Raw genomic sequence first — 12,401 nt, 5'->3', positions numbered from 1 at the left:
ATTCACATAACAAATAGGAACAGACTATACAGTTCCTCGCGTCTGCTCCACCATTCAATGCTATTCTGGCTGATCATCAGCCTTAACTCTGATTTCGTACCAGCTCCCCATATCCTTTGAATCTGTCTATCTCAGCCTTGGAGCATCCACAGGCTTATGGGGTAGGGAATGCCAAAATGTGACCATTTGAGTGAAGAAATTTCTCCTCATCTCAGTCCTAGATAGTCAGGCAGCTATTCTGGAGACTGTTCTAGATTACTCAGCCAACAGAAAGGATTTGTGTGTCTATCCTGGTCAGGTCACTTTAGAACTTTAAAAATATCAATGAATTCACCTCTTATTCTAAACTCCAGCTCCAGAGTACAGGCCCACTTTACTCACCCTCTCATCATAAGGCAATCCTCTCATCCCAGAAACCAACCTGGTGAATCTTTGCCACACCTCATCCCACACAAGTACATCTCTCAATGATCGGCAAACTCCACATAGTTCCCCAGGTGTGGCCTCACCAGAGCCCTATGCAGCTGTAGCAAGACCTCCTTACTCTTCTACTCCAGTCCATTGCAATAAAGGCTTGCATGCAATTTCATAGAAATCATAGAAGCCCTACTGGGTACAAGGAGGCCATTCGGCCCATCGAGCCTGCACTGACAACAATCCCACCCAGGCCCTTTCCCCATAACCCCACATAGTTACCCCACGAATCCTGCATCCTGGGACCGAAGAGGCAATTCAGCATAGCCAATGCACCTAACTCACACATCTTTGGACTGTGGGAGGAAACCAGAGCACCCAGAGGAAACCCATGCAGACACAGGGAGAACATGCGAACTCCACACAGTGACCCAAGCCAGGAATCGAATCCAGGTCCCTGGAGCTGTGCGGCAGCAGTGCTAACCACTGTCACCCTTTGCCTATCTAATTGCTTGCTGTACTATGTGTTAATGTTCCTTGGATGAGTATACCCAAGTCCCTCTGAAATTCAATTAGAAGTTTCATGCCTTTTAAAAAATTATGCTTTATAATTCTTAGCACCCAAGTGAATAATTTCACATCTGGGTGATTAAATTCCATCTGCCACCTGTTGCCCATTCACTTATCAACATCTGTGTGTCTTGCTCGCAACTTGCATTCCCACATAGCTTTGCATCATCAGCAAACTTGGATGCAGAACGCTCGGTCTGTTTGTCTCTGTCATTAGCTGAGGGGCCAGCACTAGTTACAGCCTGTAGCTTGAAAATGCTGCTTCCTGTCAGTTAACCAATTCTCTATTCATATGAATAGCTCACCCCAACTCCATAAGCCCTTGCTGGTATCACTGTGGGATCTTGCTCAAAAAAGGTATTATGACAGTGACTTTGTAAAGTTGGTGTCATGTACCGGAAGTGTCCGAAAGATACAAATTCCTTATCGTTCCATTCAGGCCAACTGTCTCATTGAAGGGTAAATTTGAGATGTCATTACTAAAAGATTTATTGGTATGCTGTACTCTTAATTAACAGCATTGTAACCAGCACTTGTATCAAAACTGCATTGCAATCCACAATCGCCTAACCCCCACAACGGGATATTTACTTGGGGTTGGGGCTCACTTTGTGCGTAGGGGAGGGGCTGACTAAACAATGCCCTGTTCTGGGGGGGCAGGTGGCTGACCCTGACACCAGCAGTGATGGCGGGAGAGATTGGAAACTTCCCAAGCGAGGAGCTATGATGTTAAATCCATCAGTACGCTGGTGTACACAGTGATTCCTCAGCTATGCAATTATTACAGTGAATCAATAGTCACAGCCCGTGCCAGGAGCCGCTCCCCCCCCCCCCCCACCCTTCTCCTCCTCCTCCCCCCCTTCTCCTCCTCCTCCCCCTCCCCCCCCTTCTCCTCCTCCTCCCCCTCCCCCCCCTTCTCCTCCTCCTCCCCCTCCCCCCCTTCTCCTCCCCCTCCCCCCCTTCTCCTCCTCCTCCTCCTCCCCCCTCTCCCCCCCAATTCAGAATTACCAGTATCGCTGGTCAGAAGTCAAAACACAAATCCATTTGGTACAAAAATGACAAATAATTCCAGTGAAACCATTTAATAATAAATAACCAGGAAGCAGAATGGGCTGAAATGTACAATCACCTAGCTTTACAATTGTCATTTTTCTTAAAAGAACGAACTTGATTTGTCTAATGCTTTCCATCACCTCCAGATCCCAAAGCATTAGGCAGCCAATGATGGTTCTGCTCAAAGATCAGGGCGAGTTAGCAGTAAAATCAGATGAGGAACAGTCCCAGTGCAGGGCCTGGTTTAAAACCACATAACACGGTCCAGTTGGTGCACATCTGGGTGGTTTGTATACTGAGCTCCAGCTAGAATTTGAAAAACGCTGCTTGAGATACAGTCAATGGGGAGACTTTCCACATTTTTCACCTCGTCTTAAGCCACAACTTTACAAACACATTTTCCATTGGATCACAATTAGGAGCAAGGATCCCGCTCTTCCTCTCACTCACACTAAGATTTGTGACACCCCAGGCCTGACTAAAATAGTTAATTCAGCATCGACCCAGGATTGAATCTCTTCTCCAGCTATGGGCTGCGACCTGGATGCTGTCTGTGCTTACTGCATGTTGGACCAAAATAGACATGACTGCTGTTCCCCCCCTCGCTGAGCAACATTCAAACCAAAATCCTAGAAGTGGGTTTTGATGAAAGGTCAGTGAGCTGAAACATTAACTCGGTTTCTCTCTCCACAGATGTTGCTGAGTATTTGTAGCATTTTCTGTTTTTAGTTTTCGGTGAAAGTTACTGCTCACTGTTGCATGCAGCTCTCTGCAGTAAATGCTCTGCGCAAAATGGATTACAACCATTAGTGCCCTTGGATGAGGAACAGGGGAAAACAATAACCCATGCTTAAATAGGCATCAGGGTTTAACTCAGCTGTGAAGCCCACTGCAGTCAAATAACCAATCTGACACTTACCATCAGGGCTCATGCACAAGAAAAACTTGCAATTCTACGATGCCTTTCCAGACCAGTGAACATGACAAAGTGATTTACAACCAACAAGGTACTTTCGAAATGTGGCCACTTGTAATGTAGGAAATGCAGCAGCCAATTTGTACACAGAAAGATCCCACAAACAATATGAAAATGACCAAATAATCTGTTTTGTGTGATTTTGGTTGAGGGATAAATATTAGCCAGAGAACTCCCTCTGTTGTTTGAAGCTACTTGGGGAGGTAATGGAATGTGACCAATGAATCACGTGGCAGATGAAACATCAGCCAGGATGGAAACAAGAAACTTTGGGAGAAATTATTTGCCTGTCCAATCTGACCACGACTGTTACAATATCGGTGCTTAACTACCAAGTTCCTCTTTAACCTGCTGTGATATTTAAGAATTATTAAACAGAAATTCATAAAAAGCAACAGCTTGCAGCAAAGCATCACACATTTCCTCTCCCCGGTCCGCATTTCCCTTCTGAAACAATCTCCTATAGCGGGCCAGTGCGTCCCGGGGGAAGAGCACCCGCGGGTGCTCCTGCGTCACCGAGTCGATCATGAGCTGCTGCACCAGTTCCCTCCCGCTCGTCCGGGACTCCCCCACCATTAGTTCAAAGTGCTTCCCCACTGCAGTGCGCACCACGCTCAGCACCTTGTGCTGACCATCCTCCAGGAAGCTGCCTCCCAGCAGCCCGTGTAACATGGCCTCGATCGTGCGCAAGTGCAGCGTCACAGGGAACAGGTGGGTGCTCTGAGTCGAGATGCTAGGCTTCTCCAAGATGAAGAAATCTCCCTTGGGGATTTTCGAGACGGCCGCAGAGATCTACAAATAAATGGAAAAGGAAGAAGAGTGTTGGAATTGTCAAGGACTCTGGAAGTAGCTGGCACAAGAGCACAGAGAGAGGCAATGAGCTGTCGCCACGTACCTCTCCACAAGGCGGAGTACTCTTCCTGCTCCAATGTTCAGTTGCATCGCAGTTTCATGGGAACAGGAGGCAGCCAGTCAGCCCTTTGTATCTGATCCGTCACTTAGATCGTGGCTGCTCTGTATCTTATTCCATCCATCGGCCTTGGTTCCATAACCCTTGCCTAACAAAAATCGGTGGCACAGTGGTTAGCACTGCTGCCTCACAGCGCCAGGGACCCGGGTTCGATTCCCAGCTTGGGTCACTATCTGTGTGGTGTTTGCACGTTCTCCCCGTGTCTGCGTGGGTTTCCTCCGGGTGCTCCGGTTTCCTCCCACAGTCCAAAGATGTGCTGGTTAGGTGGATTGGCTAAACTAAATTACCCTTTGTGTCAGGGAGATTAGCTAGGGTAAATATGTGGAGTTGCGGGGGTAAGACCTGGGTGGGATTGTTGTCGCTGCAGGCTCGATGGGCCGAATGGCCTTTGCAGTGTAGGGATTCTACGATTCTATAAACAGGTTATCAATCTCAACTTCGAAATTTTCTCTTCATATCCTTTAGCCTCAATCGCTTTTGAGTGGAGGGAGTTGCAGATTTCCACTGGCCTCTGTGTGAACAAATGCCTCTGAACTTGCATTTTAAAATTAGCCCCCACTTGTTCCAGAACCCCCACCATGGGGTTGCCAACTCTCCAGGATTGCTCTAGAGTCTCCTTTAATTGAAGATGAATCTCTTATCAGCAAAAACATAATTCTCTTTGATCGGAATATCTACTCACTAGACGGATATTGGTGATGGGATTAAGGCTGTTTTATTTGTCGTTTAGGCTGGAGGAGGTCATGTGATTAAACCATCCATAAATCCATCCAAACAGAGTGGGCAACTCGAATCCTGCCAGAGGGAATAGCCTCTCTCCCGAACACTCCCGCCAGTCGCCTCCAACACCTCAATCAGATCACCCTTTCATCCTCAATCCGAGACGATACAAGCCTTTGGAGATAATCCGACTGCCCACTTCTCCCTGGCACAGTGCAGCGGCAGCCCAGAAGAACAGAGGGGAGAAAAGAACCCGCCAAGTTGACTTACCTCCTCGAGGTAAATGGAGGGCAGGTAGGCACCCTTCATGTATCGGTGACTCGTCTCCTGGTTCCAGTCCAGAACAGTCAGATTCCGATCCATGTGGGCCCACGCAATCTTACGGATTCCAAACACGACTGACACAATGCTTTCTGCAGCCTTGTGGTAAATAAGAGGATGTATTTAGATAGAACCCCTTTCCCGGTCAGAGTGTGTACTCTCCTGCACGCTGTATTCTAAGCATTTCCGTGGTAACCCAGACATCAGCGACCTGCAACTTTCAGCTTGTTAACTCCACCCTGGAACCCACAAAGCAGACAATCTCACCGCAGGCACTTCAATAGCAGCGAGCAGCCGTCACACCCACACATTCCAAATCTGACATCCCAGCATTTCAACAGAACCAGAAAGTCTATCGACAGGCTTTTCAATTCTGTATCCACATCTGATACCAGCCCTGCTTATAAACTGCTGTCCCCACATTTATAAAGGAGATGGTCAAATTAAACCACATTGTGCTTAGACCCAGCCATCAATGTCATTTGCAGCTCACCAACGGAACTCTGGCTTGAGTCAGAAGGTCAAGAATTTGAGTATATCCAGTATAGTAACTATATATTCACTAAATCTATTCTATTTCTACAGTACATCAATTGTAAAGCCTGTATAATAATTATATGTCCAGTATACTAACTAAATATCCAGTATACCTATAGTTATATAGAATGTCAATTACATATTGACTATACTAATTATGTATCCAGTTATCTAGTTATGTATCCAGTATACCTATTATCTTTATATAGTATATCAATTGTATATCCAGTATACTAACGATATATCTAGTATACCTATTATATTTATAGTGTATCAATTACAGAACTGGATGTGGAAGAAGAGAAAGCTTTTAGCAAGTCTAAAGGGTGCGGCCCGAGAGGAATATAGGAAGTACAAGAGAGAACTTGAGAAAGCAATTAGAAGAGCAAAAAGGGGGCATGAAAAAGAACTTGTGAACAAGATAAGGGAGAATTCTTATAAAAGATTTTTTATAAATATATTAAAGGGAAGAGGCTAACCAGGGAAAGAGTAGGGCCCGTTAGGGACCAAGTTTAAAGTATAGTTTATTTGTGTCACAAGTAGACCTACACTGCAATGAAGTTACTGTGAAAATCCCCTAGTCGCCACACTCTGGCGCCTGTTCGGGTACACTGAGGGAGAATTTAGCACGGCTAATGCACCCTAACCATCACGTCTTTCAGACTGTGGGAGGAAACCAGAGCACTCAGAGGAAACCCACGCAGACACGGGGAGAACGTGCATACTCCACACAGACAGTGACCCGAGGCCGGGAATTGAAGCCGGGTCCCTGGCGCTGTGAGGCAGCAGTGCTAACCCACTGTGTCACCCGTGCCACCCAGGGGGGCAGTCTGTGAGTGAAGCCACAGGGAGGAAGAGTGTTCAATGAAAACTTCTCTTCAGTTTTCACTCAGGAAGAGAAGGTAGGTATGGGATTCAGGATAAGGGATTGTGAGGAATTGTATCTTCTGACATAGGAAATGGGAAGGTATTGGAGACTCTGACTGGCTTATAAACTGACTAATCCCCTGTCCCGGAAGAACTGCATCACAGGCTACTGTGGGAGGCAAGGCAGGAAATTGCAGGGCTCGGACACAAATGTTTAATTCCTCTCTGGTCACGGGGGAAATGCTAGAGACAGGAGCATGGCTAATGTGGTTCCACTTTTCAAGAAAGGTAGTAGAGATAAACCTGGAAATTACAGACCAGTGAGTCTCACGTCAGTGGTAGGGTAACTATTGGAAAAAATTCTGAAGGGGAGGATTAATATCCACTTGGAAAGGCGTGGTTAATTAGGGATAGTCAGCATGGCTTTGTCAGATGTTAGAATTTTTCAAAAATGTGATCAAGTGTGTGGATGAGGGAAGTTCAGTTGATGTAATTTATATGGATTTTAGTAAAGCTTTTGACAAGGTCCCACATGGGAGACTGATTGAGAAGGTTAAAACACATGGAATTCAGGGAAACGTGGCAAGGTGGATCAGAAACTGGCTTCGGCAAAGGGTAGAAGGCTATTCGAGTGACTGGGTGCCGGTGTCCAGCGGTGTACCGCAAGGATCAGCACTGGGACCCTTATTGTTTGTTATATACATAAATGATATTGATGAAAGTGTGGGGGGAATGTTAAGCAAGTTTGCTGATGACACCAAGATTGGTAGGGTGGTTAATAGTGAAGGAGGAGGTTGTAGGTTTCAAGAAGATATAGTTGGGTTGGTCAGATGGGCAGAGCAGTGGCAGATGGTGTTTAACCCTGATAAGTGTGAGGTGATGCACTTTGGAAGAAGAAACAAGGCAATGGGGTATTTAATGAATGGCAGGACACTGGGAAACTCAGAAGAACAGATGGATCTTGGGGTAATTATTCACAGATCCCTGAAAACAGCACAGCACATGAATAGGACAGTTAAGAAGGCATATTGGGACACTCAGTCGTGATATAGAGTATCAGAGCAAGAAGGTAATGTTGGAGTTGTACAGAGTGTTGGTGAGGCCACAGCTGGAACAGTGTGTGCAGTTCTGGTCACCTCACTATAGGATAGCACTGGAGGGGGGACAGAGGAGATTCACCAGGGTGTTGCCTGGGACGGAGCATTTGAGCGATAAGGAGAGACTGGATAAGCTTGGATTGTTTTCTCGAGAGCAGAGAAGGCTGAGGAGGGACATGATTGAGGTGTATAAGATTCTATGGGGTACGAACAGGATGAGTAGGGAACAGCTGTTCCCCTTGGTTGAGGGGTCAATAGGGGTCACAAAGAGCATAGTTTTAGGGTGAGGGGCAGGAGAATCAGTGTGGATTTGAGAAAAATGTTTTTCACTCAGAGGGTGGTGGGAATCTGGAATGCGCTGCCTGGGAAGGGAGTGGAGGCTGGAAACCTTACAACCTTTAAAAAATATTTGGATGGATGAGCACTTGAAATATCTGAACATTCAAGGATATGGGACAAGCGCAGGAAAATGGGATTAGCGCAATATTAGTGGTAGATATTATCGGTGCGGACTCGATGGGCCGAAGGGCCTTTTCTGCACTGTCTGACTCTATATCGAGTGTACTAATTATATATCCAGTATACCTATATTTATATAGTATATCAATTACATACCGAGTTTATTAATTAATATACTAGTTATATATCCAGTATATCTATATTAATTGCATATCCAGTATACCCATTGTTAACCCAGTATACTACTTGTACAGCCTCCCTGCAGTTTATTTTAGTCCTTACCAGGAGCCGCCTTCGTTCTATGTCAGGTTTGACAAACTTCAATCCTTGGAGTTTCTTGTCTCTCCTCCCAGGCTCCCCACAGGGGCTCAGGATTGACCGACACACTTTGGTTATGGTTTTGTGTTTGAAGAGCGGCACCTCCAGTAGACACTGCAGGTGTGTGAACGGTCCACGTTCTTCCCTGTATTCCACAATGTTGGCCGATTTCCTACCACGGAGCAGTTTGATTCCGGCCAGCTCCTCCCGGGAGGCAGTGTTCAGAACCCTCAGCACAGCTGCCCGCTGCTGGGGCGTGTACTGCTCGTCAATGTCGACCCCCCCTGGGTCAGGCTGTGGGCAGTCGAGGTGGTGGAGATCCGTCGCAGCGTAGCGACCTTCCTTACAACACGTGCAAAAGCGCTGCTGCCTCATCGCGTTGGGGGGTCTCAGTCGCTGGAACAGACACTGCCGGCCTTGGGGAATAGAAACACACCATCAGATCTGATGCTTTTAAACATCTCCCCAGTCACCCATCTATCTTCACCCTCTGCCCATCCCCTACCTCACACCAAATCACCCACCACCACCGGTTCTTACTGACCTACACTGGCTCCCAGTTCAGCAACGGCCCCCTTGACCTCTCCAATTCCGGCCTCTTCAATATCCCAGATTTAAGCCCTTCACCATTGGTGATCGAACCTTCAGCTGCCTGGGCCACAAACCCTGGAATTCCATTCCTAAACCCTTCCGCCGCTCATCTCTCTCCTTTAAGACGTTCCCTAAAGCCAATCTCTGTGACAAAACCTTTAGTCACCTGTCCAAATTCATATCTCCTGACGTAGTTTGGTGACAAAAGTTGTTTGATATGCTTCCACAAAGCACCATGGGAACTTTTTCTACATTGCATTTCCCAAAAAAGTGAACAGAAATTTGTTTAAGTAACACGACACCCTCCTGTGCTACTGTTTAGTCTCTCTGCCTCCAAAGATGCAGCCTCTTGCTGGGATTAAACTCAGAGGGTCCACACACCAACAGCCATTATTCAACTTGCACGAAAGAACATGATAAAGAAAGACACGGCATTTACACTGAGCCTCTCACAGCCTTGGCAAGCCCCAAAGTGATTTACAAACAATGATGTATTTTTGAAGTGTAGTCTCTATTTTAACTGAGATTATTTCCAGTGAATTTATAGACTTCAGATTCTTAGAAACATCAACAAAATAATGACCAGATAATATGCAGTTTTTAGGTGGTGACTGAGGGACAAATATTTGTCAAAACATCAGGGGGGTACGTCCACCCTTCCACGACATAGTGACATGGGATTTTTTTACATCCAGCGGAATGGGCAGAGGAGGCTTTAATTTAACATCTCATCCAAAAGACAGCACCTCTAACAGTGCAGTACTCCCTCAGTACTGACCCTCTGACAGTGCGGCACTCCCTCAGTACTAACCATCTGACAGTGCAGCACTCCCTCAGTACTGACCCTCTGACAGTGCAGCACTCGCTCAGTACTGACCCTGCAACACTCCCTCAGTACTGACCCTCTGACAATGCAGCACTCCCTCAGTACTGACCCACTGACAGTGCGGCACTCCCTCAGTACTGACCCACTGACAGTGCGGCACTCCCTCAGTACTGACCTTCCGACAGTGTTTGGCACCCTCAGTATTGATCCTCTGACAGTGCAGCACTCCATCAGCACTGACCTTCCGACAGTGTGGGGCGCCCTCAGCACTCAACCTCTGACAGTGCGGCACTCCCTCAGTATTGACCTGCCGACAGTGCGGCACTCCCTCAGCACTGACCCTCTGACAGTGCGGCACACCCTCAGTACTGACCCTCTGACAGTGCAGCACTCCCTCAGTACTGGTCCTCTGACAGTGCAGCACTCCCCCAGCACTGACCGTCTGACAGTGTGGGGCTCCCTCAGCACTGACCGTCTGACAGTGTGGCACTCCCTCAGCACTGACCCTCTGACAGTGCGGCACTCCCTCAGCACTGACCCTCTGACAGTGCGGCACTCCCTCAGCACTGACCGTCTGACAGTGCGGCACTCCCTCAGTACTGACCCTCTGACAGTGCGGCACTCCCTCAGCACTGACCCTCTGACAGTGCGGCACTCCCTCAGCACTGACCCTCTGACAGTGCGGCACTCCCTCAGTACTGACCCTCTGACAGTGCGGCACTCCCTCAGTACTGACCCTCTGACAGTGCGGCACTCCCTCAGTACTGACCCTCTGACAGTGCGGCACTCCCGCAGTACTGACCCTCTGACAGTGCGGCACTCCCTCAGCACTGACCCTCTGACAGTGTGGCACTCCCTCAGCACTGACCCTCTGACAGTGCGGCACTCCCTCAGCACTGACCCTCTGACAGTGCGGCACTCCCTCAGCACTGACCGTCTGACAGTGCGGCACTCCCTCAGTACTGACCCTCTGACAGTGCGGCACTCCCTCAGCACTGACCCTCTGACAGTGCGGCACTCCCTCAGCACTGACCCTCTGACAGTGCGGCACTCCCTCAGTACTGACCCTCTGACAGTGCGGCACTCCCTCAGTACTGACCCTCTGACAGTGCGGCACTCCCTCAGTACTGACCCTCTGACAGTGCGGCACTCCCTCAGCACTGACCCTCTGACAGTGCGGCACTCCCTCAGTACTGACCCTCTGACAGTGTGGGGCTCCCTCAGCACTGACCCTCTGACAGTGCGGCACTCCCTCAGTACTGACCCTCTGACAGTGCGGCACTCCCTCAGCACTGACCCTCTGACAGTGCGGCACTCCCTCAGCACTGACCCTCTGACAGTGCGGCACTCCCTCAGTACTGACCCTCTGACAGTGCGGCACTCCCTCAGTACTGACCCTCTGACAGTGCGGCACTCCCTCAGCACTGACCCTCTGACAGTGCGGCACTCCCTCAGTACTGACCCTCTGACAGTGCGGGGCTCCCTCAGCACTGACCCTCTGACAGTGCGGCACTCCCTCAGCACTGACCCTCTGACAGTGTGGGGCTCCCTCAGTACTTCACTGGTGTTGAGCTATTCTGAACTTTGTGCTCAGAGTCTGGAGCCGACACTTCTCTGCTTGAGGGGACGGGGAGGGGGCAGTTTCTCAGTGACCTGAAGCTGACCCTGGGTCTCAGATCGAGCTGGTCAGTATGTGCTGCCCTCCATGGCCGAATAGCTCTATCTGAGTCCGCGCCGTAATGTTAATGAGAAACCCCTCCTGCCCTGCCCGGTATGACGGGGACTCTGCGCTTTTACCTCGGATCAGTAACCGGCTCAGGCCCTTCACCAGCATGACCACAGGCCGAGTGCAACCGCCAATGCGGTCCCCCAGTGGGGAAGCAGCGCACCCACCAGAACCTTCCGGCGGAAACAGCCACCTGAAGCTGGGTTCCTAGCTGCAGGGATGAGGGGAGCCTGCACTGGGACTGATAGAAAGGACACTGCCACTTCCATTCTCATCCTGAGTTCTCAAATCTATGGTGCAGATGTTTATTTAAAAATCTTGTTCAGCCGTCTATTAGCCACAGGAATTAGTAAATTAGTAACATTAATCTTTGTGCAGCCTTTCACATCCACTGGATGTCTTTTACAGGAGGGAAGATTGTTCCCCAGGATATTAAGTCTTATTTTGCTGCTCTCCTCAGTATCCCGGGATCTTTGAACAGGCAGACAAGTCATCAGGCTGAGATCTGAAAGACAGCACCTCTGACAGTGCAGCACTCCTCCTCAATGTGTGGCACCGTGGTTGGCACTGCTGCATCACAGCGCCAGGGTTCGATTCCCGGCTTGGGTGACTGACTGTGCGGAGTTTGCACATTCTCCCCGTGTCTGCGTGCAGGTGCTCCGGTTTCCTCCCACAGTCCAAAGATGTGCGAGTTAGGTGGGTTGGCCATGATAAATTGTCCATTAGTGTCAGGGGGATTAGCAGGGTAAATATATGGGGTTACACGGATAGGGCCTGTGTGGGATCGTTGTCGGCGCAGGCTTGATAGGCCGAATGGCCTCCTTCTGCGCAGTAGGGATTCTATGAAGGGGGGGAGGTTTAACACAGATATCAGAAGGACATATTTTACACAGAGGGTGGTGGGGGCCTGGAATGCGCTGCCAGGCAAGGTGGTGGAGGCGGACACACTGGGAACG

At 48.9% G+C, this 12,401-nt stretch overlaps 1 protein-coding gene across 2 annotated transcripts; it reads right to left on the bottom strand.

Annotated features, from left to right (window-relative positions):
- Positions 1-2,041: 2,041 nt before the first annotated feature.
- tefm (transcription elongation factor, mitochondrial) lies at positions 2,042-11,604 on the bottom strand. 2 transcript variants are annotated; one of them, XM_078225835.1, is made up of 4 exons: positions 11,517-11,604; positions 8,267-8,718; positions 4,974-5,123; positions 2,042-3,805 (listed from the first exon to the last, which is right to left on the bottom strand). In XM_078225835.1, the coding sequence occupies exons 1-4, from the start codon at positions 11,551-11,553 to the stop codon at positions 3,374-3,376; spliced, it is 1,071 nt and encodes a 356-aa protein (XP_078081961.1). In that variant the 5' UTR covers positions 11,554-11,604; the 3' UTR covers positions 2,042-3,373. The 2 variants fall into 2 exon arrangements, with proteins under 2 accessions (XP_078081961.1, XP_078081962.1); XM_078225836.1 differs by having other exon boundaries at positions 2,044-3,805; positions 9,895-11,570.
- Between the last annotated feature and the right edge of the window lie 797 nt (positions 11,605-12,401).

Source organism: Mustelus asterias, chromosome 12, assembly GCF_964213995.1.
Source record: "Mustelus asterias chromosome 12, sMusAst1.hap1.1, whole genome shotgun sequence".
Taxonomy (NCBI): Eukaryota; Metazoa; Chordata; class Chondrichthyes; order Carcharhiniformes; family Triakidae; genus Mustelus; species Mustelus asterias.
This window is presented reverse-complemented; position numbering and strand designations above follow the sequence as displayed.

Coding starts and splice junctions, on each gene's coding strand:
- tefm (XM_078225835.1), bottom strand. CDS start 11,553: ATGCTGGTGAAGGGCCTGAGCCGGTTACTGATCCGAG. Junction 5,124..8,266: donor TAGAACGAAGGCGGCTCCTG/GTAAGGACTAAA, acceptor ATTTACCACAAG/GCTGCAGAAAGCATTGTGTC. Junction 3,806..4,973: donor CCTCCATTTACCTCGAGGAG/GTAAGTCAACTT, acceptor ATTTATTTGTAG/ATCTCTGCGGCCGTCTCGAA.